The 26,869-nt window shown below is 38.1% G+C and overlaps 1 protein-coding gene across 2 annotated transcripts; it reads right to left on the reverse strand.

The window, feature by feature from the left end:
- Window positions 1-1,769: 1,769 nt before the first annotated feature.
- NAA50 (N-alpha-acetyltransferase 50, NatE catalytic subunit) lies at window positions 1,770-26,487 on the reverse strand. 2 transcript variants are annotated; one of them, XM_030836813.2, is made up of 5 exons: window positions 26,160-26,487; window positions 7,378-7,511; window positions 6,842-6,961; window positions 6,338-6,404; window positions 1,770-4,966 (listed from the first exon to the last, which is right to left on the reverse strand). In XM_030836813.2, exons 1-5 carry the CDS (start codon window positions 26,165-26,167, stop codon window positions 4,789-4,791), a joined length of 507 nt encoding a protein of 168 aa, XP_030692673.1. In that variant the 5' UTR covers window positions 26,168-26,487; the 3' UTR covers window positions 1,770-4,788. The 2 variants fall into 2 exon arrangements, with proteins under 2 accessions (XP_030692673.1, XP_030692672.1); XM_030836812.2 differs by having other exon boundaries at window positions 7,378-7,514.
- Between the last annotated feature and the right edge of the window lie 382 nt (window positions 26,488-26,869).

Below are 26,869 nucleotides of genomic sequence, written 5' to 3' on the forward strand. Positions count from 1 at the left end.
GAGCCTGTGCTCCGCAACGGGAGAGGCCACAACAGTGAGAGGCCCGCGTACCGCAAAAAAAACAAACAAGAAAACAACAACAAAAAAAAACAGGCTGTAAGTCTTTGAGATTTAAATTCCAGCCTGTTTAAGCAGTGATTGATTCATATTAGCTTTATGCTCCCAGTTATTCTTGGAGTAGGCTTTGATTCTAGATACTTTTTACTGAACTGTTTTAGAAAATTGAAAAGGTGAGAACTTCTGCCCCAGTAACAGATTACATATTCTCTTCACTTTACATTCCTCAATGTTCTATCAAGATAACTATACCTATCGATACATTTAAAAATCTGACTCAAGCCTTTTTTTCCATATGGCTATGCTACTTGGCTGTATCTTGAACTAGGACTAAATTCCTGTAGTACAGCAATGTAAAGAAGTCCAATTCAGGACCCTCTGTCATGGTTTATTCCCTGAAAAATTCTCAAAGGCTCATCACTCCTACTCATCCCCACAGTACTCAACTTCCCAGGAATGTTCAGATCACACAACTAGAAAAGCACCAACCTGAGAGACAGATTAGTGAGCCCACGCAGTTGAAAACCCAACCATAAGAACAGAACTTTTAGGTCCACTCCCTATTTAACATTTTTTTTTCAAAATTAATTTATTTACTTACTTATTTGGCTGTGCCGAGTCTTAGTTGTGGCACGCAGGATCTAGTTCCCTGACCAGGGATCAAACCTGGGTCCCCTGCACTAGGAGCACAGAGTCTTAGCCACTGGACCACCAGCGAAGTCCCTTCTTTAACATTCTGAATAACGGTAAAGTGCAATGTTTTCTAACCCTCATTTAGGAAATCAAGCCCTTCAAAGAGTAAGATTAACAGAAACTTTCCAACTTCCCTGTGTTGGCTGTCAATAAAGCCCAACATTTCCTCCAAACATGACATGGTAGCCAGGTCCACTGATTCCCACCTCCTGGTATTAATATCCTTGTGTATCCCCCTCCCATACTACCAGGCTAGTACAATGGCTGGTCTGTGTGACCAATGCAATATGGCAGAAGTAATAGGTATGTCACTCTGAAGGTAGGTCATAGAAGAGTACGGCTTCTGCTTACTCTCTTGGATCACTCGCTCTGGGGCAAGTCAGCTGCCAGCTGTCACTCAGGCAGCCCTGGAGAGACACCCACATAGTGAGGAACTGAACCCCTCCAACAACCAAGTGAGTCAGTCATCTCAGAAGTGGCTTCTCCAGCCCCGGCTGACAGTCCTGTAACCTGATGAGACCTTAAGCCAGAACCACGTAACTAAGCTGCCCTTGGATTCCTCACTCAGAAACCGGGTGATGATGCATGTTCATTGTTTTAAGCTGTTAAATTTGGGGATGATATGATTAAGACACATCGGGCAAAGATCACCCATTGTTTCTTGAATGGAATAAGCAAAATTCTAACACTTTTGACTAAGATACTGAGTTAATTTTGTTAAAGACAAAATTCTAAATTCATATTTGTTTGGTACTCAGAAAAAACTTAAAAAGCAATTCCCAACTCACTCAACTAAACTCCTTCCTCACTGTTAACAGAAAGAAAAAAATCTGAATATATGTTCTCTCTAGTCAATGCACACTGCTAATTAGCTCACAGCCTAAAGTGTCAGGTGCTTTTAACAATTGCGTTCAAAATATAGTAACAGTAAGACAGCTCTTCAGATCTTATTTTTTCTCTCATTGGGACTGAACTGCAGATACCAGGCAGTGTTTCTAGCAAGTTCCAAAAGGTCTGAATTAGGAGGCCTTAATTACACTTGGCCTATTTTAATTAGTTTTAAGTTAGTTCTTAAAGAAAAGTGAAAGTACATAAACCAGTATGGGCAACAGTAAACAATGACTACATATATAGTTGCTGATCTCAGAATTCAACACAATGCATTTACATTTCTTTGACATTTACCAGACATCACAGATTACTACCAGAACATCATGTAAGTTTATTTCAGATGTAACAGCAATGTTAAAATCAACAAGTTTAAATCTTAACTGCACCAAATAAACTCAGCTATTTAAGTATTTTTAAAGTTATTCCCTCCAAAAAACTGAGGGAGAGCTTTTCTTTTCCACCCCATATGTCATGGTTTCCCAATAGTTCTATTTTTGGAGGACTTTCAATTGATGAGTAAGCCACTTTGGGGATATTTCAGAACTTCTTTCCCCAAATGAAAACTAATCTGGACAAATTATATATTGCATAGATTTCTCTGCTGATTCTTTTCTTTAGAACCTAAATGCAATTACCATACAATATAATGTTTATCTATTTGCCCTACAGAAAAAAACTATCTACCCTGAAAAATATGATGGATATATCCTGTGATCTTCCAGTTAATAGAATTTACCTCAACGATAATTTTTATCAAAATAACCAACTGAACATGGGACATTATTTCAGTCTTTACTGACTCATAGGCACGTGAACTAGTGCCCAGCTTCCACCTCTTCTACATCCTCCTCCTCCATAAGTGGATGGAATTATTTCATGTAAGTTTGATGTAGGACAATTCACCCTTTACAAACACTTACAATTTAGGTTAAAGTCAGTGACTAGTGTGGAAAAAGAAACACTAAAATGATAGGGAGCCTACACACTCAATTCAAAATTTAATATTTTTTCCTCCATAAATAATATGTACTTAATTGTCATGAGGCAGCTATTCGGTTTTCATTAACCACATTCAGGGATACATTCATAGGACTGATTAGATAGTCCAGGTGAAATGGTTATAGAAATAGAGGCAGTGTCATCTCACAAAACTCATTTATATATCAAAATCTATTCTGATATGCGAAGTTTACAAAAAGGCTGAATCTTCAAACTAATTATGCCTTCTGTAACTCAAGCATTCTTCTCTTGGCAAGAGCAAGCTGAAGCTTATCCATGAAGGTAAAGGTGCTTAATGCTAAACTTTTCTTCTAAGCTTAGATTTGGACTGCTTAAGAAACGGATACCCAAGAAACCAGCATGGTCTTTCTACATTTTTACTATCTTAAGATTATAACCCTATAAATTCATTTATCAACTATCTTCCTTTTCTATATTATACTTGGCACTCAACTAAGACTGCTGAAGTCTATTGTACCTTGTATTTTTACATTCTCAAATAAGAACTTAAGATTATAAAATGTGCATAAACATTGTGTAAAATAATTTTGTCATTCAACATATTTGAAGAGATGAAACTTTTATGCCAGAATTTACATAAGAGGATAAATATTATGAATCAATCTTCCTTTTAAAGTCAAATGACAGAAAATTCAAGCTCTGTGCATTGTTTTAAAGTCTAATGAAAACATTTCTTGGGCCACCAGTATTGGCAATGTAGAAAATTTTAAATATTGGAGATGGGATTATGGAGGAAAACATGAGAATTTCAGATGTCTTCTATCTTACAAAAAGTTATCGACCCGTCAAAGCCACTCCCTATGTGCCAGGAAACGATCTGGCATAAACCAGTCCTGTCAGTAGAGGAGGTCACAGTGACATTTGCGTTATTAACACTTCTAGACTTCTACTTTTTCCAAGAATAGAAGCAATATGTTTAATAATTCCCCCACCCCCAAATCCTTAAACTCAATATCACAGGCACAGAATGTAAGCAAATCTGGGATGTTCTCCAACAGATAAGCAATTAGCACAGCTATGTTATTCTCAAAAATACTGTCTAGATATTCCTTCCTCTAAAATCAAATGCTCAGTGGCCACACTTCTAACCGTCTGCATTAGCTGACATTAAATGCATTTATTGTGCCACAAGTCCATCTAAGCTTCCTTTTAGGTATTTTTTAATATGTCCAAGAGACAACACCTGCTTCAGGTTTATTTAGGGGCATTGACCTATAAGGACATCAACTCCATTTTTAAGGTTTGACTAACTATTGTGGATTTACTGAAGAAAAAGGACAGGAGAAAAAAAAGCAAATCACAACAAACCTCTTTAGGTCAGTTAAAGGCCATTATCTCTAGCTGGGATATTAAAAAAAATTAATCTCACCAGCCCACACTCCTAAAGTTAATGCCACTTCTAACAATCAACAGCAGGAAAAATAAACCTGCTAACAACCAGCCCACTCATTAGCAAAAAGCAGTTTAACTCAAATGCTGAGACCAAAGTATAATACTACTTACTCAGACTGTCCCAGCCACCGTCAGCCACCAGCGAGGAAGGAAGAAATAACTGCTTAACAGAACAAAATAAACTTAGTATTTCTTACAAGGATAACAATGGTCCAACTCCTGAGATAATACTCAGAAGGACAAAAGGTGGAGTGAAGGCAATGTATAGGGATTAGTATCCCACAAAATCTTGAAAACCCCAAAGTACCACAAACACACTAAACTTGTCTATGAGTTAGAGAACAAGATATTGCTGCTGCTGCTTCTTGTCCTTTGAAATATACAATATTTTGTAGGCTCTGCCCTTCAATGTGAAAGCAGGACATTAAAAAAAAAAAATGAAATTGACACTCAAGTTTTCGGGACCATATATCTTAACTGTGAAACTAAATAGATCTATACCTTCTCCTTCCTACAATCAAACAACCTCATAAAAATAAGAAAACTAAAACAATCCAAACATGATTAATAAATCCTTAAAAGTTTAAAACTTTTAGAGGAAAGGGAAGGAAGTTTTGAAAGGAGGAAACACAAGAACGAGGAAGGGGGAAAGGTTTAAAAGAAAGGGGGGGGGATCAATGGGCCTCTCTTTTATTTGGCGACAAGCAAGTGCAAGAAAGTTCATCTGTAATTTGTTCAGTTGTCTGTCTTCTGCACATCTGCGTTCTGGCCAGAAGGGACTTTGAGGTTTTTCTGCAGCACATGAGCATCAGCTGGCTCTATCCTCTTATAGTAGTTCTTCTTTGTCTCAATAATCTCAAAGCCAAACTTTCTGTAGAAGTCAATTGCAGACTCATTGCTGATCTGGACATGCCTGAGATACAAGAGGGTATCGGAAAAAAAAAAAAATTAAGATTCCATCAGCTTTTATGTGTCCTCCACAAATAGCTATTGGTTGGAGCTGGAATACTGCAGACATTTGTTAGACTCTCTTTACAATTACTAGTTATCAACAAAGATTAGGTATTCATTTCAGAGAAACTTTGATGACAAATTTATACTTCTAACTCTTTTTTTTTTTTTTGCAGTACGTGGACCTCTCTCACTGTTGTGGCCCTTCCCATTGCAGAGCACACGCTCTGGACTCGCAGGCTCAGTGGTCATGGCTCACGGGCCCAGCCGCTCTGCGGCATGTGGGATCTTCCCAGACCGGGGCACGAACCCGTGTCCCCTGCATCGGCAGGCGGACTCTCAACCGCTGCGCCACCAGGGAAGCCCTCTAACCTAACTCTTAATCTAACATTTGGAAGACAGCTAGCTGAGATGAGGAGATGCAGGAACAGCATTTATTCTTAAAATCCACAAAGGTTAAAGTATCATAACATTTTTTATTTCAAGAGGAGAAAAGGTTTCTGTAACTAAAAGTACGTAGATAACTATAGGGATGATTCAAAGACCATAGTAACACATTAAAAAATAAACAAAACCTAGGGTCTCAAATGCCTGAATATATCTTTCTGATTGATAAAAAACATGTTAGATTTTGAAAATAATTTGTGCTTTCTCAATTACTCCTCAAAACAGCATTATATAATTTAATCTCTCCCAATGCCAAAGTGAAAATGAGAATAATCTCAATATCTGTATTATAAAGAATCCACATAGGGAACTATATTCAATCTCCTGGGATAAACCAAAATGGAAAAGAATATTAAAAAAGAACATATGTATGTGTATAAGTCACTTTGCTGTACAGCAGAGATTGGCACAGCATTGTAAATCAACTATACTTCAATGAAAAAAAAAAGAAAAAGAATCCATAGTTGCCACCTTAGCCTTACTCTTAAGATTCAAGTATAAATCAGCTAGGTACTCTCTGATTTTGATGATTAAATTCTACTACTAATGAGCATGTCACTGAGAGCCTTGAACAAAACTCAGAGTGCAAACAGATGGCATGATAAAAGTAATATCAATGGTATTAATTTCTTAAATTCTGAAGATCTGAGTTTTAATCTTGGTTTCACATATGTGACTTTGGAGCTCCCACCCCAATGTAATAAAGCAAAACAAGAATGTTTTATCACAGGTTCATTATCTATTATTAAAACAAACTTCATAACTACCACTTCCATGGTATTTCCCAAAGACAATAAGTGACCAGATTTTAAATTTTCTAGTAAAGATTTCTATTGCCAATTTATTAAATTCTTTAGATAAGATCATTAAATATGACTTTACTTACAGATAGATGTTGTCAAAAGTGCCATCTTTTTCACAGATGTTTAAGACATGATTTAACATTTTAGTTCCTATTAACAAGACAAACAGCAAATAAGTAATCTCATAAAAATCAATCTTTAAACTAAACATCTTACTGAGTCCTAGTAGAATTTGAGGTAAACACCAGACATCTTGATTTTCCACAATTTTTTTCTCTCTACACTACCTTCTGTGTTTAAAACTGCTAGCAGACAAGCAATCTTTATATACAGCCCTTCCAGGAAGAAGGAAAACAGAAAAAGCAAAAGGGGTATTAGTAACAAATCTATTTATATATAGGGCTTTCAATTCAATTATGTTCAACTGACATATAAAACAGTTCTTTTCCACCTTACTTTATATAATTCAGTAACCCTTTCCCAGTATTCCTAGAAGAAATATTGCCTTAGTGGGGTCAGGAACAGTACCAATGTATTTATGCTTCTTTAAAGAAAAAAACAAAACCAAAACCCACAAATAATTTTACCTATTCCTAGCCTTCGGTATGGTGCCAGACATCCTAGTGTCATGATGTAAAGTCTCTTCTGATTCTGTGAATGATCCACCCTACAGCATACTGCACCTACTGCAATATCATTGAAATAGGCTGCCACGGAAAATATAAAGATACAAAGTTTAGCAGACAGAATAACACATTTTACTGAATCTTTCCCTGCCCTTGTACAACGACTGAATTGTTGTTATTAGCATTAATTAAATTTTATCATGTACTCTGAGTATCAATAGCCTCAAAAATATCCTATACCTTCAGAATTTAAGACCCCTCTTAAATATGTGAAAACACAGACACAGTCTAAATAAGAAAACATATTTAGCATTTCCTTTTGAAATTCAAGTATTTTATTTTATCTTGATTTTTCTAAGAACCTGGATCACCCCCATTTCCTCACTTGTAAAACAAGGAGATTAAATCAGTTAACTCTTTTTTTGTCCTGATATTAAAAACTAGAGGTCAAGAACATGAATAAACAAACGAAGGGAAGAAGAAAAACCATATCATACCAAGTTTTGCTAGCTCGCCAACCTCCAGCACATCCTTATAGAACTTGTCATTGTAGCTGACTGGAAAGATCACCTGGTTTAATCTCTTCAACTGCTTAATATTGTGTGGTGTCACATCTCCCAGCTCGATCCGGCTACTGGAACAAACCAAAATGTACTCAATAAAATATAATTAGCTTCATTTGTTAAGATGGACATATTAAAAGGGTACCAAGTCTTTTTTACATGACTGATAAATCCAACCCTTTCACAGTAACCTTACACTCCTATGAAGATCACCACTAATAAGCAGATTTTGCCAGTCATTCCATCCAGGTTCCAACTCCTAGCTTTCATACAATTGTATACATTTAGAGACAAATACAGTAAACAACAATTACTAAGAAGGCCAGAATAATAATCTACATATAATGTTGAAATTTTCAGAAAAATTTAAAGACATCTATTACTGATCAAAAAGACTGATGATACCTAATTGGCAAAGGGGTGGCAAGTAAGATATTTATACTCTGCTGGCAGGGATGTAAATACAGTATCTCTGGAAGACAATCTACAACTATGTACTAAAAAACCTAAAAAGTACACCTCCTTTGTCAAAGTATCCCCACTCTAGGAATTTATTCTAAGAAAATAATTAAAATATGCAAGAATCACGTGTATTCTGGTCACTGGACACAGGAACCACATATACCAGAGTCACAGAGGGTGGCGACCAAATCCAGATTCCTGGACGTCCCACCCCCACCCCCTTCAGAAGCAGTCTCTGGAAATGGAACATGGGAATCTACATTTCAGAAACAAAACAAAACCAACCAATCAAACAAAACAAACCCCAGCTTGAAAACTACTTATCAAGAACACAACAGTAGCATCGCTAAGTAACCATACTTAACCAAAACAATCGGCTCCATGGGAAAAGGGATAACCACTAAAAAGTTTCAGACTCATGGTAATAAAGCTGATTTGCCTACAGAGCTGTCAACAAATTTTTAAGCGCTCAAATCAATCTCACCACCACATGCTAAAGGTTGATCAATAGTGACAAGACAAACCTGAATAGCATCTACACAATTTTTCTTCCTATTATCACCAGCACTATCATTTGTAGAGGTTGCTTATATACACTATTTGCCTTCTTAAAAACCTTAACACACCTGAAACTAACACAACACTGTTAATCAACTATACTCCAATATAAAATAAAAAATTTTTAAAAATTAAAAAAAAATCTTAACAGTGGGTCATAAAAACATTTAAAGAAAACAGTGTCATCCACCTGCCAATGCAGGGGACACAGGTTCAATCCCTGGTCCGGGAAGATCCCACCAGGTGCCACAACTATTGAGCCTGCGCTCTAGAGCCCGCGAGCCACAACTACTGAGCCGACGCGCCACAGCTACTGAAGCCCGCGTGCCTAGAACCTGTGCTCCGCAACAAGAGAAGCCACCACAATGAGAAGCCCGCACATTGCAATGAACAGAAGTCTCCGCTAGCCGCAACTAGAGAAAACCTGAGCACAGCAACGAAGACCCAACGCAGCCAAAATATAAATTTAAAAAATAGTATCTTATAAAAAAAATTGTCAAATCAAACTAAAAATGAGTTCAAAAATAAACAAAACAATCTGATGCCAACCAAGCAGCTAGAATGACGTATGTCCTACACTAGGTGCTAGTTCCACATCACAACTGCATTAGTCAATAGCAGGAAAATGCAAACAATGCACCCTAATTAACCATTTACATCATATGCACAGAGGTTTTGAAAGCTCTCTGTTACAGAAACGACTAAACAAGAAAGCTAATCATCACACTTTTATAATGGTTAAAAAAAAAAAGGAAAAAAAAAATCTGAGTGTCCACCATTAGGGGACTGGTTAATTAAATAAAGCATGATACATTTATATTAGAAAGACATTGATATAGTTTCCTGGGAATATATATAAATGTATCTCCAACTTTTGTTAACATACAGAAAAATGTTTAAAAGCACATTCAAACATGTGTGGTTTGTGGATAACTTTTATAACAATATTCTCTGAAATGTTAATAAGATAATCAGAAACGACCAGAATGTATTACAGTTCTTAAAGAACAAAAAAACCTGATTACAGACCATTATACTCATTTGGAACTTTAGCCTTCCTGCCTCAATTATTTCATTTGTATCTACTGTTTTTCATTATTCACTATTGTGACCAACCACCCTTGTATATCTTGCATGTCTTCTTAAAATGGAAGCGCACTGAGTTTCTTAGCAGCCACACAAAATTTTAAGATGCAGGCATCTTAGTAAAAAATATATAGATCTGTTATATTCTCTTTCAATTTCTAGCCACATGAGTAAATATGAAGTAAATATGGCCTTCTTCCCAAGTATTTGACTAAAATGAATTCCCTTCATGACTCATGTCTCTTTTTTAAAATTTATTTAATTTGTATTTATCTTTGGCTGCATTGGGTCTTCGTTGCTGCGCGTGGGCTTTCTCTAGTTGCCACGAGCGGGGGCTACTCTTTGTTGCCGTGCACAGGCTTCGCAGTGTGCGGGCTTCTCATTGCAGTGGCTTCTCTTGTTGCGGTGCACAGGCTCTAGGTGCGAGGGCTTCTGTAGTGGTGGCACGTGGGCTTAGTAGTTGCGGCGCATGGGCTTAGTTACTCCATGGCATGTGGGATCTTCCTGGACCAGGGATCGAACCCATGTCCCCTGCATTGGCAGGCGGATTCTTAACCACTGTGCCACCAGGGAAGTACTGAGTCATGTCTTCTTTACTAGGTTACGTCTCATTCACAGAAAAACTTCCCTTTTCATTAAAGCACACCCTGGCTTTCTCTTCTTTAAGGCTGAGGTAAATGACATTTCACCTTAAAATACAGGGATCACATCTTACCTGCACAGTCTCTTCTTTTTTTTAAAAAAAAAGGATTCCTCCCACTTAATTAATACATCCATCACCTACCTTTTTTTTTTTTTTTTTTTTTGGTGAGAACATTTAAGTTCTACTCTCTTAGCAAATTTAAATTATACGATACGGTGTTATCAAATATGTTATACTTTAGATTCTCCGAACTTATTCACCTTATAGCTGAAAGTCTGTACACTTTAACCAACCTTTCCCTATCTTCCCCACCTGGAAACTACTTTTCTACTCTCTGTTTCTATGAGCTTGCCTTTTTTTTTTTTTTTTAAGATTCCACATACAAGTAATAAAGTAATACTATGCGGTATTTGTCTTTATCTGGCTTATTTCACTCAGCCTAATGCTACTCTCTAATATCGTACCACAGATTGGGTGCAGTAATTTATTTTAAATATAAGATAGCTTATTATATTGATTATATTTAGAACACACCATTTAAAAATTAATCCAGGGGAATTCCCTGGCGGTCCAGTGGTTAGGACTCCTTACTTCCACTGCAGGGGGCTCAGGATCGATCCCTGGTTGGGGAACTAAGATCCCGCATGCCACACAGGGAAAAAAAAAAAAAAAAATTACTCCACTGCACTTAAAAGCCAGTCTCTGTATTTTAATAGTGATTGAAAAATTACATTATGAAATCTAATAGTAAAAAACAATAAAGGAAAACTTCAGAATCTAGGAAGTTAAGATTCTAGATAATAAGTGAAAGAACTTGAGTCTTTAAGAGTTTAAGAATAACTTCTAGGTAATTACCATGCTTCAAGTGTAAGTTTTAAAAGGATAATAACCAGGTATTTCATGACCTCATACAGAAGGAAAAGGTGGTCATGGTGCAGTGTGGTAGACTGAAACTAATAAAAGGTAACTACTAAAAAAATTTCCATTAGGGTGGGCAGATCAAGACTAAATACAGAATACAATATTGAATCATTAGAGAATAAGCAGCTTAATCTTACCATGCCTAATTTAAAAAAAAAAAGTGTCTTGATTAAAAAAACGAACAAACCCAACACCATAGAAATGAGTTAGACATATAGTCTTCTAATATTCTTCTATGCACATATATACTGACAAGTTTTAAAACAGAATTGGAATACTGTATCGTTCGGTAGCTGTTTAAGAAAGAAATTAATCAAGTTTGATTTTTTTAAATTGAAGTATAGTTGATTTACAACATTGTGCCAATCTCTGCTGTACAGCAAAGTGACTCAGTTTTATACATATATACATTCTTTGTTTAATATTCTTTTCCATTATGGTTTATCCCAGGAGACTGCATATAGTTCCCTGTGCTATACAGTAGGACCTTGCTGTTTATAATCAACTTTTATTATTACCAGACTGTCAGCATATACTAGAAACAGAATTATTAAATGTCTATTAAATATAACTTTGTCAGCAAAATTCACCTTCAGATACAGTTTAACTCTCCTGAACATGATATGTCTGACTGAAATGGAACTTTTCTGTAATCCTGATCACTTAGCTCCAAATTATTCTAAGATGTGGATATTCTAAATATATCAGAGTAATATCATCAACTTGTAAATATAATTCAGTAAAGAACATGTAGTACCAAAGGCATAAACATAGTTATGTAGGAATATCAAGTAAATTAGAACATCATTTGACTGTAAACAACCAAAAGCTTTTAGAAGTTAAAAGAACTTGATTAGAAAATTAAATAATAGAGATTTTAAGAACTCTATCATGAATCTTAAATTTTCTATAGTTCTTATGAACATAATAGTTGCCTATTCAAAGCATAAATCAGTTCTATTTCAATAAATATTTCAACACCTATGTGCTAACACCTGGAATGCAAAGGAGTTTACATTCATGTATTCTCCAAACCACAGGCAGTTTGCTATAGTAAAACAAAGTATGCTTTGTGTACATGTGGAAGCCGGGGCTGGAGAGGAGGGCCTTGCACATCAAGATGGTACTTCATTGTCTTCTCTACATTCTCTCGGTGACCTCAATCTATATATAGTCCTATGGATTTAATGCTGCCAACTCCCAAATTTCTGTCTCTAGCCTAGAAATCACTCCTAAATGCCAAAGCATCTCTAGTAGACAGCTCAAATTAAACATATCCAACACTAGCTATCTGATCTTCCCCACAAAATGTGCTTCACCTGAAGCTTTCCCTATCTAAGTTGGTGGCCTTTCCATTCTTGGCTGCAAGTTTACTCTCTCACCTCCTTTAGGTCTGTTCAAATGATATGTCAGGAAGTCTTACTCTGACACACTCTTTTTTCCCCTTATAATATTCTTGATAGGTTTTCTTATCAATAAGGTTTCTTGGCCTCAAAGAAAGTTTGGAAGTGTTCTTCTTGCTCTTCAGTTCTGTCAATGCTTGCTTCTGTATTTTCAAGTTATGTTATTAACAGCATAAATATTTGGGACTGTTATGAGTTGATGAATTGATCCTGTTATCATTTTGAAATGTCCCTCTTCGCTGTAATATTCCTTGCCTTAAAGTCTACTTTGTTTATCATAAATATAGACACACTGTTTTCTTCTAATCAATGTTGCATGGTATATCTTCTACCACCCTTTACTTTGAACTTCTGTGGCCTTATATTTAAAGTGTCTTTTTATAAACAGCAAATGCATAAGAGTCTTGTTCCTTTAATTTGGTAATCAGAGTATTTAGTCTGTTCAGATTTAATATAATTATTGTCATAGTGTATTCAAGTCCACCAGCTTGCAATTTTCTAATTTGTATCAACTATTAGTTGCTCCTTTATTTTCCAGCCGTTTTGGGGGGTCAATTTACTTTCTTAGGGAAAAAAAAATTTCTTAGCTAAAAGAAAACAAAAAAAAACTTTTAAAAGTTCACATAAACCTTTTTTTAATTCCTTTTTTTTTTTTTTGCTGCATGGCTTGTGGGATCTTAGTTCCCCAACCAGGGATCGAACCCAGGCCCACAGTAGTGAAAGCACCAAGTCCTAACCACTGGACCGCCAAGGAATTCCCTATATAAAATTAAATTAACTTCAGGCATATAGTTCTGAGTTTTGACAAATACATATAGTCACCTAACTACCACAATTATCAAGAAACACAATGGTTCTATCACCCCAAAAGTCTCCCACATGACCCTTTGTAGTTCAGCTCTACCACCACTCCCACAGAACCATTAATGTTTTCTGTTTCCCATAGTTTTGCCTTTTCAAGAATACCACATAAATGGAACCACACAATACATTCCCATTTTCTTGGCTTCTTTCATTCAGCACAATGCCTTTGAGATTCACCACACTACTGTATCAACTTCATTCCTTGCTATTGCTGAGTAGTACTCCATTGTATGGATGTACCATGGTTTATACTTTTGTTGAAGGGCATTTGGGTGTTTCCAGTTTTTGGAGATTATGCATAAAGCTGCCACAAACAATTTATGTACAGGTTCTTGTGTGAACATAAGTTTTTCTTTCCCTTGAATACATACATAGGAGAGGGGATACTGGATCATTAGTTAAATGTACAAGAGTTTCAGGTGTTCTGCATCGAAACCAGTGTTTGGCACTATCAACTTTTAAAATTTATGCCATTCTAATAGGTGTGTACTGACATTTCACTGCAGTTCTAATTTGCATATCCCTAAATAATGGTGAACATCTTTTCATGTACTTCTTTGCTACCCATATTATCTTCGTTGGTAAAGGTGCTGTTGAAATCTTTTGCTCTTAAAAAAATCCTGGGTTCCAATTGAGATTTAAGTTACTGTGAATACATGTCCTTTGCGAGTTATGTATGTTGCAGAGGATTTCTCCCAGTCTGTGGCTTTTTTCATTTTCTTAACAGTGTTTTTCACACAGCAGAAGTTATACATTTTGATGAATTTCTTTTGTGGATCATGCTTTTCAGGGTAATATCTAACAAATCTTTGCCTAACCCAAGGCCACTAACATTTAGATTTTTGTTTTCTTCTAGAAGTTTTATTACATTTAGGTGTATGAGCCTCATCCCCTTACAACCCTCTCATTTATTTTTCTCTTAAACAGCCCTCTTGAGGTATAATTTACATACTATAAAATTCACCTATTTTAAGTGTACAATTCAATGATTTTAAACTATTTATAGGGTTGTGAAATCATCACCTCAATTCAGCTTTAGAGTACTCACATCACACCCCCAAAATCCCTTGTGCACAGCTGAGATAGATCCCCTTACCTACTCCAAGCCAACCACTAAATCTACCTTCTTTCTAAAGACTTGCCATTTCTGAACATTTCATACAATAAATGTGATCTTTTGGACTAGACTTCCTTCACACAGCATAATGTTTTTGAGGTTCATCCATATTGCAATTTGTGTCAGTAGTGGAACAGTACTCCATTGTATGAATATACCACATTTTGTTTATCCATTTACCACTTGATGGGCATTTTAACTGTATTTACTTCCTGGCTTTTATAAACAATGCTGCTATGATTACTGCATACAAGTATGTGTGCAGACATAGGCTTTAGTTTTTTTCTGGTAGATACCTAGAAGTGGGACTGCTGGGTCGTATGGCAAATATGTTTCACTTTTTTTTTTAATTGGAGTTTAACTGCTTTACAATGTTGTGTTCGTTTCTACTGTACAATGAAGTAAATCAGCTATATGTATACCTATATCCCCGCCCTCTTGGACCTCCCTCCCACCCCACCCATCTAGGTCGTCACAGAGCACCGAGCTGAGCTTCCTATGCTTTATAGCATGTTCCCACTAGCTATCTATTTTATGCATGGTAGTGTATATATGTCCATCCTTATCTCCCAATTCATCCCACCCTCCTCTCCCCTGCCCCGTGTCCACATGTCCGTCCTCTATGTCTACGTCTCTATTCCTGCCCTGTAAATAGGTTCATCTGCACCATTTTTCTAGATTCCACATATATGTGTTAATACATGATATTTTTCTTTTTCTGGCTTACTTCACTCTGTATGACAGACTCTAGGTCCATCCACATCTCTACAAATGACCCAATTTCATTCCTTTTTATGGCTGAGTAATATTCCATTGTATATATGTACCACATCTTCTTTTCCATTCATCTGTCATTGGACATTTCAGTTGTTTCCATGTCCTGGCTATTATAAATAGTGCTGCAATGAACACTGGGGTACATGTTTTACTTTTTAAAGAAACTGCCTCTGGTAGGCAGAATAATGGCCCCTGGAGGCTGTCCATGTTCTAATCTCAGGAACCTTTAATATGTTATTTTACATGAAAAAAGGACTTTTCAGATGTAAGATCCTGAGATGGGAAAATTAACCAGGATTATCTGGGTGGGCCCCTTGTAATCACACAGGTCCTTAGGAGTCAGAGAAGATATGATTAAGAGCAGAGACACGAGAGACTTAAAGATGCTATGCTGCTGGCTTTGAAGATGAAGGCTCATGAACCAAGGAATGCAAGTGGTCTTAGAAGCTGAAAAGGCAAGGAAACGTTACATCATCTTGAGCCTCTAGAAGAAACACAGTCCTGTTGTATCAGTTTCCCAGAGCTGCCTTAAGAAATTACCACAAACTCAGTGGCTTAAAACAACAGAACTGTATTCTCTCGAAGTACTGGAGGCTGGAAGTCCAAAATCAGAATGTCAGCAGGGCCATGCCCTCTAGGCTCTGGAGCAGAATCTTTCCTTGCCCTTTGCCAGCTTCTGGTGGCCTTAGGTGCTTCTTGGCTTGTGGCAGCATAACTCTAATGTCTGCCTCTATCTTCACATGGTCTTCTGTGTGTATGTATGCTCTCTTCTTAATAAGGACATTAGTCATTTAGGGCCCACCCCAATTGAGTATGACCTCATCTTAATTACATTTGCAAAGATCCTATTTCTAAATAAGGTCACATGCTAAAATTTCAGGTAGACAGGAGTCAACTATACCTACCATCATCTTGATTTTAACAGAGTGAAACCCCTTTCAGACTTTCGGTCTCAAGAACAAAGATGGGGCTTCCCTGGTGGCGCAGTGGTTGAGAGTCCGTCTGCCGATGTAGGGGACACGGGTTCGTGCCCCGGTCCGGGAGGATCCCGCATGCCGCGGAGCGGCTGGGCCCGTGAGCCATGGCCGCTGAGCCTGCGCGTCCGGAGCCTGCGCTCCGCAACCGGAGAGGCCACGGCAGTGAGAGGCCCGTGGACCACCACCAAAAAAAAAAAAAGAAGAACAAAGATGATACATTTGTGTTGTTTAAGCCACTAAATTTGTAGTAATTTGTTACAGTAGTAAGGAAAAACTAATATGTTGCTAAACTGTTTCCCTAAGTGGCCAGACCATTTACATTCCCATTAGCTATGTTTTAGGGTTCCAGTTTCTCCACATCCTCACCAATGCTTTTTACTGCCTTTCTGTTTATAGTTATTCTAGTGGTGTGAAGTGACATTTCAGAAGTAAAAGAGTAGGAGCCCATAAAGATGTCTGAGAAACAATGTTCAAGAGAGTAGGGATAAATCTGGAGAAGCAGTGTCGTAAAATCCAAGACTGGGTTCCAAACCTGGCTATACACCAGAATCGTTCTGCCGGTTAAAAACTCAAATTCCCACATCCTACCTTGGAATCTTTACTTCTGTAATAAAGCTTGTTCTTTTAACCATACAAATTAAACACCCACTTTAATCAAGAAACTTCCTACTGCATGTGTGTAAATTTCTAAATCCAAGGAGTCTGGTAAGGGAAATAGAGACTAAAGACAGGCACAGGGAAGTGGAATAGACCACTGCAAAAAAAATACACTATATGATCAGAGTGGGTTTCCATAAAATGCTAATCATTTCCCCATAAAATGTTAATCATTTCCCTTATGCAAGCAGTACAGTATGTTACACTATAGCTTTAATGTATGTGACATAACTGGTATTGAGGAACTGTGACCCAAACTCAAATCAGCCTAACTCTGAAAGCTGGGTTTTTAAAATCACTACACTGACTGCTTACTTCAGGTAAGATTTCAATATAATTTAACAATATAGACTATTTTTAATTTATTGGTTCAAGACCTCTGTTCTGTAGATAAGCCCCAAATTCCTAGCCTAGAAGTCAAATCAGCCATGTGGCCACATCTACTTGACTCAACAATTTTTTGTTTTTCCAAATTAACTTGGTTGCTAATACTTAAATCAGAAGATTTTACATAAAGCCTACGTTTCTTGTTTTATTCATTTACCTTATCTGCTTGGTCCCAGGTCCTGGGTTCCTGTTGGCACTAGAGTTCACAAACTCTAAGTAAAAAACTGAAGACAGTAGTTATTAAAGTAACTAAATTATTCTCTTAGCTCAAGTAAATTCATGTGACATGTTATTTTTTCTTGTTTCTCAAATCCATAACAAACTCTAACGCATCTTCATACCAAAGTTTTGAGACTAAGATCTAAGGAGGGGCGGACAGATTCATACAGCACAAGCATCCACAGAAATGTGAACCAAGTCCTTAGATCTGGAAAACACAGCTACTTGCCTCCTACTTTTAGACAGTAGCACCACAAGATTAGCCTGTTACTCAGTCAAATCTCAAATAATCTTTGCACTTAGAATATGGTAGTAGGAAACCTTTACCCTTGGCTTAAAAAACAAGTGGTATTTATCATGGGAAAAGTATTTAGTACAGCAACATCAGATAATAAGCACTCAAATGTTTCTAGCTCTTAAGGGTAATGTCAACTATGGCCATAATTACAAAAACAAAATTTAGTGGCAATATTCTGAAAGGCCACAAGATGGAGATACGACTACACAAAAGTGGGTCTTTCTTGGGCAAAGTCTGACTGCTAAAGTTACATAGCAAAAAGAGGAAATGATGTATAGAGAAAGCTTAAAGTCTTTATACTTTAGATGGGTATTTAAGTGCACCCTGGCACAAAATTTTAACTGTCTGGTCACTTCTTATGAAGAGTGTTTGATCTGGAAGGGACCTTAGAACCACTGGCTCTCTTCCCCTTCATTTTGCAGATGATGGAACTGAAGCCCAGAGACAGATGTGCCTGTAGTTATACAGTCAATTATCAATAAAGCCAGAATCAGGCTTATGTCTATGAATTCCATTATAGTGCAAGATTAGCCACACCATATGACTTCCCTCAAAGGAGTCATCTTTACTTCTCAAGGTTAAGAGAGAGAGAGAAATACCCAACATTTATCTAAGGTGTACTGATAAAGGACTTTTGCATAAAATTTAAGTCTTCTGGCAAGGATCAAAGTATGCCCATGGTCCTTTGATTAAAAATTTCAAGGGGCTTAGAGATAATTTTTTCTTAGCTAGCAGTAATGTGGTTCTAAACTCTTGCCTTCAAGTAAATTACATGAAAGAGTGATTCCTCTAAAGTATAAATTCCTTCAACCTAAAAGTAAGCCCTCTCAGCATTTATCAAAGCACAGCTTAAATACTAACTGCTCATGAGGCCTTAACCTGTCATCCTGCTGAGATTTCCACCTCATTTGAACTATATTACAGTTGTACTCTTCCAAGGCACAGAACTTCTGCACTGCTATAAGCATCTGTTTTCGAACCTTACCTCTTCTACTGAACTACAAGACTTAGGGCAGAACCTCAACTATTTCAAGGATTGCTAAATTACTTTTAGTAAATCTAAGAATCTCTAGGACCTTAGTAAAACCGATGAGCTCTCTTTCATCTCATCTAGATTTTAGAGCAGTTTCTCAATCTTGGTATTTAGGGCTTGATAATTTTGTTGTGAGGGCTTTCCCAGAGCACCCTGGGATGTTTAGCAGCATTGCTAGCCTTACCCACTAGATGTCAGTAACCATCCCATCCCACTGTGACAACTAAAAATGTCTCCAGACATTATCAGATGTCCAGAGTGGGGTGGGAGGTGTACCGCTGGTTGAGAGTCACTGTTCTAGAGGTTTAGCAGGTTATCAAAAAAGCAGTGGTGGGTGAATCAGTCCTCCAAGCTGTGTGACTGCAAGTATCAGGTGTGTAAAAATCTCAGTAATTATTTGGTTGGGTACCAGAAATGCTAAACATACACAGGGACACAATATACTCAAGGTTATAACCTAAAAAAGAGTAAAATTATCCTTTGAAAAATTTTTCCATCGTTATCTATATGTTCAATTAGGAGAGCCCCTTCCCAGCTACGGCTCTTTCCCTACTACTACCTAAACACTGATGTTTTTACTTACAAAACTCTGAATTCAAGCACATATTTCCAACGGCTTACTGGCTATCTCTACAGGAATCATAAATTCAACACATCAAAAACTGAACTCATCGTTCTCCATAGGAAATCTGTTCTCTACCTTTCCGAACAGCTCCATCATTCATCCAATACAGACACTTAGCTTCAGATGCACTCTAACATCCCATTTTAATCCCTGATAAGTCTGCCTCCCAACTAACCTTATAACCTGTTCCTATACCCTTTCTCTTAGCAGCATGGTTCAGGCCATCATTTCAACCCCTCATTTCAACACATATTTTAATAGCCTAATAAAGGGGAATAAGACTAGAGCCAAGGAGACAAAGCCATCACAATGCAGTCAGAATAATCCTTCTAAAACACAAATCTGACCACTTTACTTCTCTGCGTAAAATCTTTCAAAAAAATTGCGCATAATCTACCAAAAAAAATTCAAGTAGTCCTTCATCGCCTAGCTGTGGCCACTGGCCTAGCCTTCTCCCCAACACCCCCCCATTGTTTTCTGGCCATATAAAACTACTCAAAAACCCCACCACCCAACAAGCTTTCTTCCCTTCTTGGCCCACCTCTATATTTGTTTTATACTATATTTACAGATACATTAGTAGACTATGGATACTATCTTAGAGCTACTGTGAAGATTAAATGAGACTACTGCCTGGCACATTGCCTTAACAGTGCCTCCTCTGTAAAAGGTAATAGTAGCGTGGGGAAGGGATGGGAGAGCAGGTCCCAAAAAGCAGACACAAGAGCAAAATGAAGAGTTCAGCTTAAAAGAGAACAATTCAAATATGATTCCAAAGTTTTGTTTCTTGCTATCATAGAAAGCTAGAGCTGACAGAGACCAGGAATGGCAAACGTGCGACACACGTGCCATTAATAATCAATGACATCACTTGTTTTCCCCACAGTCTGAGAACTCATCAAAGCTACCAACAGACTAAATATAATACTGATAAGATACTATCAACAGATTAGAACTGGCACAAGAACTCAAACCTTCAGCCTTTCCTATTCAGGTTCAAGCTGTTCTCTTTAAAGACAAAGAAATGAGGGAATTCCTGGTGGTCCAGTGGTTAGGATTCAGTGATTTCACTGCTGGGGCCTGGGTTCAATCCCTGGTTGGGGAACTAAAGATCCCACAAGTTGCAAAAGAGACAAAGAAATGAGGGCCCAGAAGCCAAGAAACTTATTAGTCAGTGTCCCTACTATTGCTAACTATTATTGGTGGCACACTGAACTATAAAATGTGGTTGCTTTTAGTTCAAATGCCTTCTGCATTATAGTAAGTCTCCTTTTTGAAGATAAATTATGCTACAAATAACAAACTACATTCTGGGGGGTGGGAGGCATCCAAATATTTCCTTAAATATATCTTAGTTTTCTGGAAGGAGAAATAAGAAACATTTAAAATGCATACAAATGGCCAGTAAAAGTGGGAAATGTCCAACTCCACCAAGTAATCAACAGGAAAGGAAGAAAGAAAGGCCATTTATCACCTAATCAGCAAAGTAAAATTAGAATTAAGGGTATATGTGTATATGTCCTCCAAACCAACTTGTCAAGACACTATTAGTTATTTCTATCATTTTAGAAATGCTCAATGTATGCCACTCATCGCAGACAAAGGTAATTTACATCACCCATCACTGAAATGGCAGCCACAATGTCTTCCTCCATTTTCCTTTAAGTTTCTGCAAGTGCTCCTCCCTTTCTCCACTAGCCCTTGACGAAGAGAAGGGCACTCTCATACACTGCTGGCAGTATAAAGTGTTACTATCTTTCTGGAGGTCAGTTGGCAACAAATATCGGAGCTTTAAAAATGGCAGTACTTTCTGATCCCAAAAATTCTCCTCTAGTGAATTATCCAAAAGAAATAATTAAGGATGTGTGTCCAGTAGTTCTACAAGCAAGCATTCTGCTCTACTGAAGACTGAGAGGAGAAGTCTGAACTTGGGAAACAAGGTTTTCCCTTAAGAACAGCTTCAGCAATGACAGAGGTAGAATACAGGTTGTACTAGCTCAGGCAAGGCAAATACATACTTCCAATTACCCCTTCATTTACCCAGAGGATACTACTGGATTATAATATCTTAATTGAAAACCAGGAGTGGTTACCACAGAGGTATAAACAGCCACACACTATGTGTTGTCCCACATTTGAAACATTTACCATCCAGGAACTAGATCCTAAGGGAAGAGATCATGTTTTAGACAAATTTGTTTTTTTCAGGGTCTAGCACAGCACAGTCCAACAGAAATATAATTTGAGTCACATATGTAATTTAAAAATTTCTAGGTCCAGGGTTCAAATCCCTGTTAAAAAAAACTTTTTTCCCCTAATATCTACATTAACAAGGCATAAAGAAACAGCTGAAATCGTTGCAACATGTAATCAAAATAAAATTAATGACCTTTTAAAAAAATCTTTTTTTCATACTAAGTCTTTAAATCCAGTGCATATTACACTTACAGCACGTCTCAATTCAGATGCTAATTTTCCTTGGAAATGTTTTATCTGTACTTATATTTCATAAAATTTAGTGGATTCACACATCCAAGTTGTTCGAAACACACATAAAAATTGTCCAACAACTGACATTTTAATTCAGCTCCTCAGTAACACAAGACACATTTCAACTGCTCCACAGCCAAACATAGCTAGTCACTACTGTATTGGACAAGACAGGACTAACGTTCTGCTAATAAGTCAGGCACTGAATGAATGTAAACAGCACATGATGGAAGAGAACAGCTCAAGAGAAAGGAGTGTTCTGTGATAGCACAATTATACAATTTTGTAAGTTATTAAACTATAATCATACAATTCTCATTTCTATGACACGAAGGACATTTCTATTGATTAGTACTGGTATTCTAACGGTTTCTGTAGGCTGCACTTTTAAAACAAGAAAAAAGGACAGCCATTTAAATAATTAAGAAGGTGTATCTTTCCAGATGGCACAAAGCTGGAAGCCATAGCTAATACCTAGAAGAGAAAATCAGGAGTCAAAAGAATTTCTACAGACCAAAAGAGAGGATTTAGCAAAGTGAAATTTAATATAGATATTAGTTTCGTCTGGCAAAAGCACTGGCTTTGAAAGATAATGCTTTATGAGTGCCTTTTAAAAATCTTTCCCAACCCACAGTTCTTGATTATTGTGCGTTTTGTTCAGAACTTTACCAACAGTTGTCCACAATTTGGGGAAGAAATCACAACACTGATGGCAACACAGCATTACTCACCAATGCACACATCTGTACTGGTAGCAGATATACTTTTTAAATTATATAGTTGATTATATTTACAGATAGATGCAAACACCTGGTCTTATGATTTATGGTGTTGTTGTACCTGCTCATCTGCATATTGAAATAGATATCTTACTGCAGTTTACTTTCCTTTTATTCTCCTTTATATTAGTTAGGATATTGATTTTTTAAAATTATGGTACAGACAGATTATATTTTATATGCATTCATCTGAACAAAGCAAGGGAACATTACAAAGTATTTGTTAAAATCCAGTAACTTAATCAACATCCTACAAATCATTGGCTTCACAGAAGCAAGGAGTATGAATTGCAGTTTTACAAAAGTTCCTGAATTCTACATACTTCGGCCTTACTGGCTTTTTTTGTTTTTTTTTCCCCTGACAAAAACAGCAATAAAACCTTTAAAAAAACACTTTTATTGACATATAAGATACACTCAGTAAAGAGCACAAATCTTGTTACAGCTCAATGATTTTATACATATGTATACACCTCTGCAACCAATACCCAAGGTAAAGATACAGAATGTCTCTAGCACCTCAGTAAAGTTATTTGTGCCCTTTTCCAGTCCATAAACTCTCAGAGGTACCAATTATTTTCTGAGTTCTTCAACATAGACTCATTTCTACTTGCAGAATCTTATATTTTAACACTTCAATTAGGAAACTACACTGTTCTATATACTATATTATTGCTGTCATCTTTATTTTGTTCACATCTAGTTAAAGACATCTTTATTAGAATTTACACCTCTTTGCTACAATTGAAGGGCAAATGGACTCAGTTTTACTTTCTATTATATCGACTATTACACTGCCATCTCATTTCAGTCATGGCTGTGTATAGCATACCTTCTTGCTTGAATATCACCCTCCCTACAGGGGAACAGATAAAAATAATCAGCTTACCATCCACAAATTCAACCTATAATGTCCCTGGTTCATAAAAACAAGCAACCTCAGTACAAGTAACACCTCATAATATACTTCAAATTTCTAAACCATGCATATAAATGCATGCAGTAATTAACAACTGGAAGCTTATCTACTATGGAGGAAAGGCAAATACATGCCAATACCATGGAATATCCTACTGCTACTAATAAAAAACTAAGTAAAAATATGAAGAAAAAGCCAGGTAAAATAGTTAAGTTTTAAAGGTTTCAAAACGATAGACAATATAGGCAACGATGTAAAATATTGAAACAGTAGACTGATTCAGAGTGAGGAGTTCTGCATGTTTTCAATTTTAGATATTTGTATTCAACTTACAGTTGAATTAGCTCAATATACAATAAAACACTTAGCAAATAAAATTTCGTACAAAAACCACATAATCAGGACCACTGTTTCATTTTCACAGGCCTTCATAAACCAAGACTCAGGACTATAACACTGACTGCATTGTACACGGTGATACAAATCTTTGAACTCAAGAACCTTAAAATCTTTTAAATAATATCCACTGTCTTCATTTGTTCAGTGCCTTAAGGGCAAGACTAACAAATGAAAAAAATTTTACAGTCCCATCTTACCTGGGAGTTAGTTCACCTTAGAAGTTCCTCTGAAATCATCTTAAAAGTTTACCATTAAGAACATGATCTTAAGCTCCCAATAGTAAAAGGTGATAGGAACTAGACTTAAGGACTCTACATTTTAGGCATAGTTGCTGGCATAAGGTACAGGTTCAGTAACTATAAATTTCCTCTAAATTTGACCAGTTACTCATTTCTGGAGATTGGCCTCCATCAGTTTGTTACATATAAAATAACCATTTTAAATAAAAAGATAATTGCCTCATAAGTATGTTAACTGAAGGTAGATTACTTCTATTGCCAAGTTAGTATCAGGAAGAGCATTACATCCTAGGCAGACTGAGCTAGATCAAAAGATCTTGGATCTAAACATCCAGAATAATTCCTTGGAGGCATTCCTTTATAAATCCGTGCACAAGCTCAACACCAAGAACTCTTCAGCCTCATTTTTATTACTTTAACAAAGACAAATAAGCACTGAGTGCCAATGAGAACACAAAAACAACTAAGAGACAGCATCCATACTCAAGGAAAAAAGAGATAAATCTCGCCAAGTTATATTGGATCATATACAAAACAGCCAAACTTCCTAGATCATGATTCAAGTGCAGCACGTACTTCAAATACCCCCTCAATTAGTATCCTGATTGGAACTCTTTAGAACTTGATGTGAATTAATGCAGGTACTGTGAAAATTTCTTCATGATTTCTCGACTTGATACAAAACACGCAATTCGACATTACAATGGATTCTCAATATTTAAAGCAAAATCAGAGTAAGGAATCACGCTACAGACCTTCAAATTAAACTTTCTTGGACCTCTTCTGCGACCTCAAACACATATACACACCGAAGTAATATACAGACCCTTGTTTTAAGCAGTATGAGATTACTTCGAACAGACTTCTACTTCATCTTCAAAAGGGCTGCTTAACAGTCTGAAAGGCTTCGCTAACTCAAAACAGTTACAATTCTTTAACTGACTTGCTATCGTAGAAAACACTCAGCACCTCAGAAAGCTTTTAACACTGATTAAGATTCCATTTCGTTCTTTAAGGAGGGTAAAGGCAAGCTTCAAAACGGCTCCCTCCGTCAATATGTTAAAACACAGTGTTAGGTAATTAATACTTTAACAGTATGCAATTTAATAGTAAGATGACATCTTATCCAAATGGAAATAGTCGAACCAAAATAATCCCTAACTTTGTCCAAGAGGGAACCTGTGAAAGAATATTCACTTTGCCAAACCCCTGAAGAAAGCTTCACTAGGAACCCAGGACCCCCTCGCGGCACAAGGGCAACAGTAAACGGCTGGAGCAATAGCTCCACCTACTGATCAGCAACACTTCCTTAAACATTTTGGCACCCCAAGTCTTCAGTGCTCACGCTCTCTCCCCCTCCTCCACTCGCTCTGACCCAACCCAAATCCAGTTGAGTCACTAGCTCTTAATACTCCTTTCCGTGCTCTTTATTCCAATTCCTGCTCCCTCCAGAAGGTTCTGCACGGCTTCCAAGTGTGAATAAGCCCGAAAGGTGTCAAAGACCACAGTTCTCAGTGTCGAGCCGGGATCTGAAGAGGACACCCAAACCGCTTCACTCGGAGGGGCGGGCCGGGGGTGGCTCCGCAGTCCGCGCCCGGGCAGGAGGCCCCAGGCGCCTCACGACAGCTTTTCCCCGCTGCCCCACTCAGCAGCTGGTGTGCACTAAACCCGCACTCGTCCTCCAGGCCCAAACCCTAGGCTCCCCGGGTCTCGCCCGCCAGCAGCCGGAGCCGAGCCTCCGCCCCCTCCATGAGCAGAGAAGCCCAGAAACCTCCCTCCGCCGGGTCTTCGCCCGGAGTCTCTCCCTTCCTTCGCAGCCCCTCTCCCCCGCCGGTCGGGCCCTGCCCGGCTGCTCTTCCTCACCCTTTCATCTTCCCCGCCTGCTGAGGCCGTTGTTACCACCGATATCAACGCCGTTGTCGTCGCCGCCCTGAGCTCTCCGCGCCCTCAGCTCGGGCCACTCCACCCCGCAAGCCGGCCTCCTCGCTTAGGGCAGGGAGCTGAGCGGGTGACGGAGGCCGCGAGAGTCGAGCGCGGCCCTGCGTCTCCAGAGGGGGCGGGGGTGCCTCCCGCCGCCGCGCTGGTGCCGCCGCTTCTCCACACGTGCACGCGGGGCACTCGCCTCCCGCCCTCCGCCACCGCAGCCGCCAGCCCGACCCGCCGCCGCGCTGTGACCTTTCACCCCGCCCCCTCTGCGCGCCGGCGCGTCGGCAGCCCGGCGCGCAGCCGCACTGCAGGCCTCCGAGTACCCTTCCCCCTCCACTTGAGGACCTCCATCTTTCTACTGGGCTCTGCCTTCCGGCGTCATCTTCCTCCTCCCATATCTTACGACGCAACTTGTGGGGCTTGCCGGGTAGGCCTTGGCGGTAAAAGCCAGATTTTTCCATCCCTCCCTCACCTCTCCCACTTCAACAAGATCAGTCTTCCCCGACCCTGGTCTTCCTAGCTGGTAGTCTCCAGTATGACCTTCAAACGCTCCTGTCTCCTAATAAGATTTTATAAAGCTGGGTTCCTCTAAATGTAAAGAAGCCTGTGGGAGACTTAAGTAAATTAGTGCTTTTAAGACAAATAGG

This window comes from Globicephala melas, chromosome 4 (assembly GCF_963455315.2).
Source record: "Globicephala melas chromosome 4, mGloMel1.2, whole genome shotgun sequence".
Classification (NCBI taxonomy): domain Eukaryota; kingdom Metazoa; phylum Chordata; class Mammalia; order Artiodactyla; family Delphinidae; genus Globicephala; species Globicephala melas.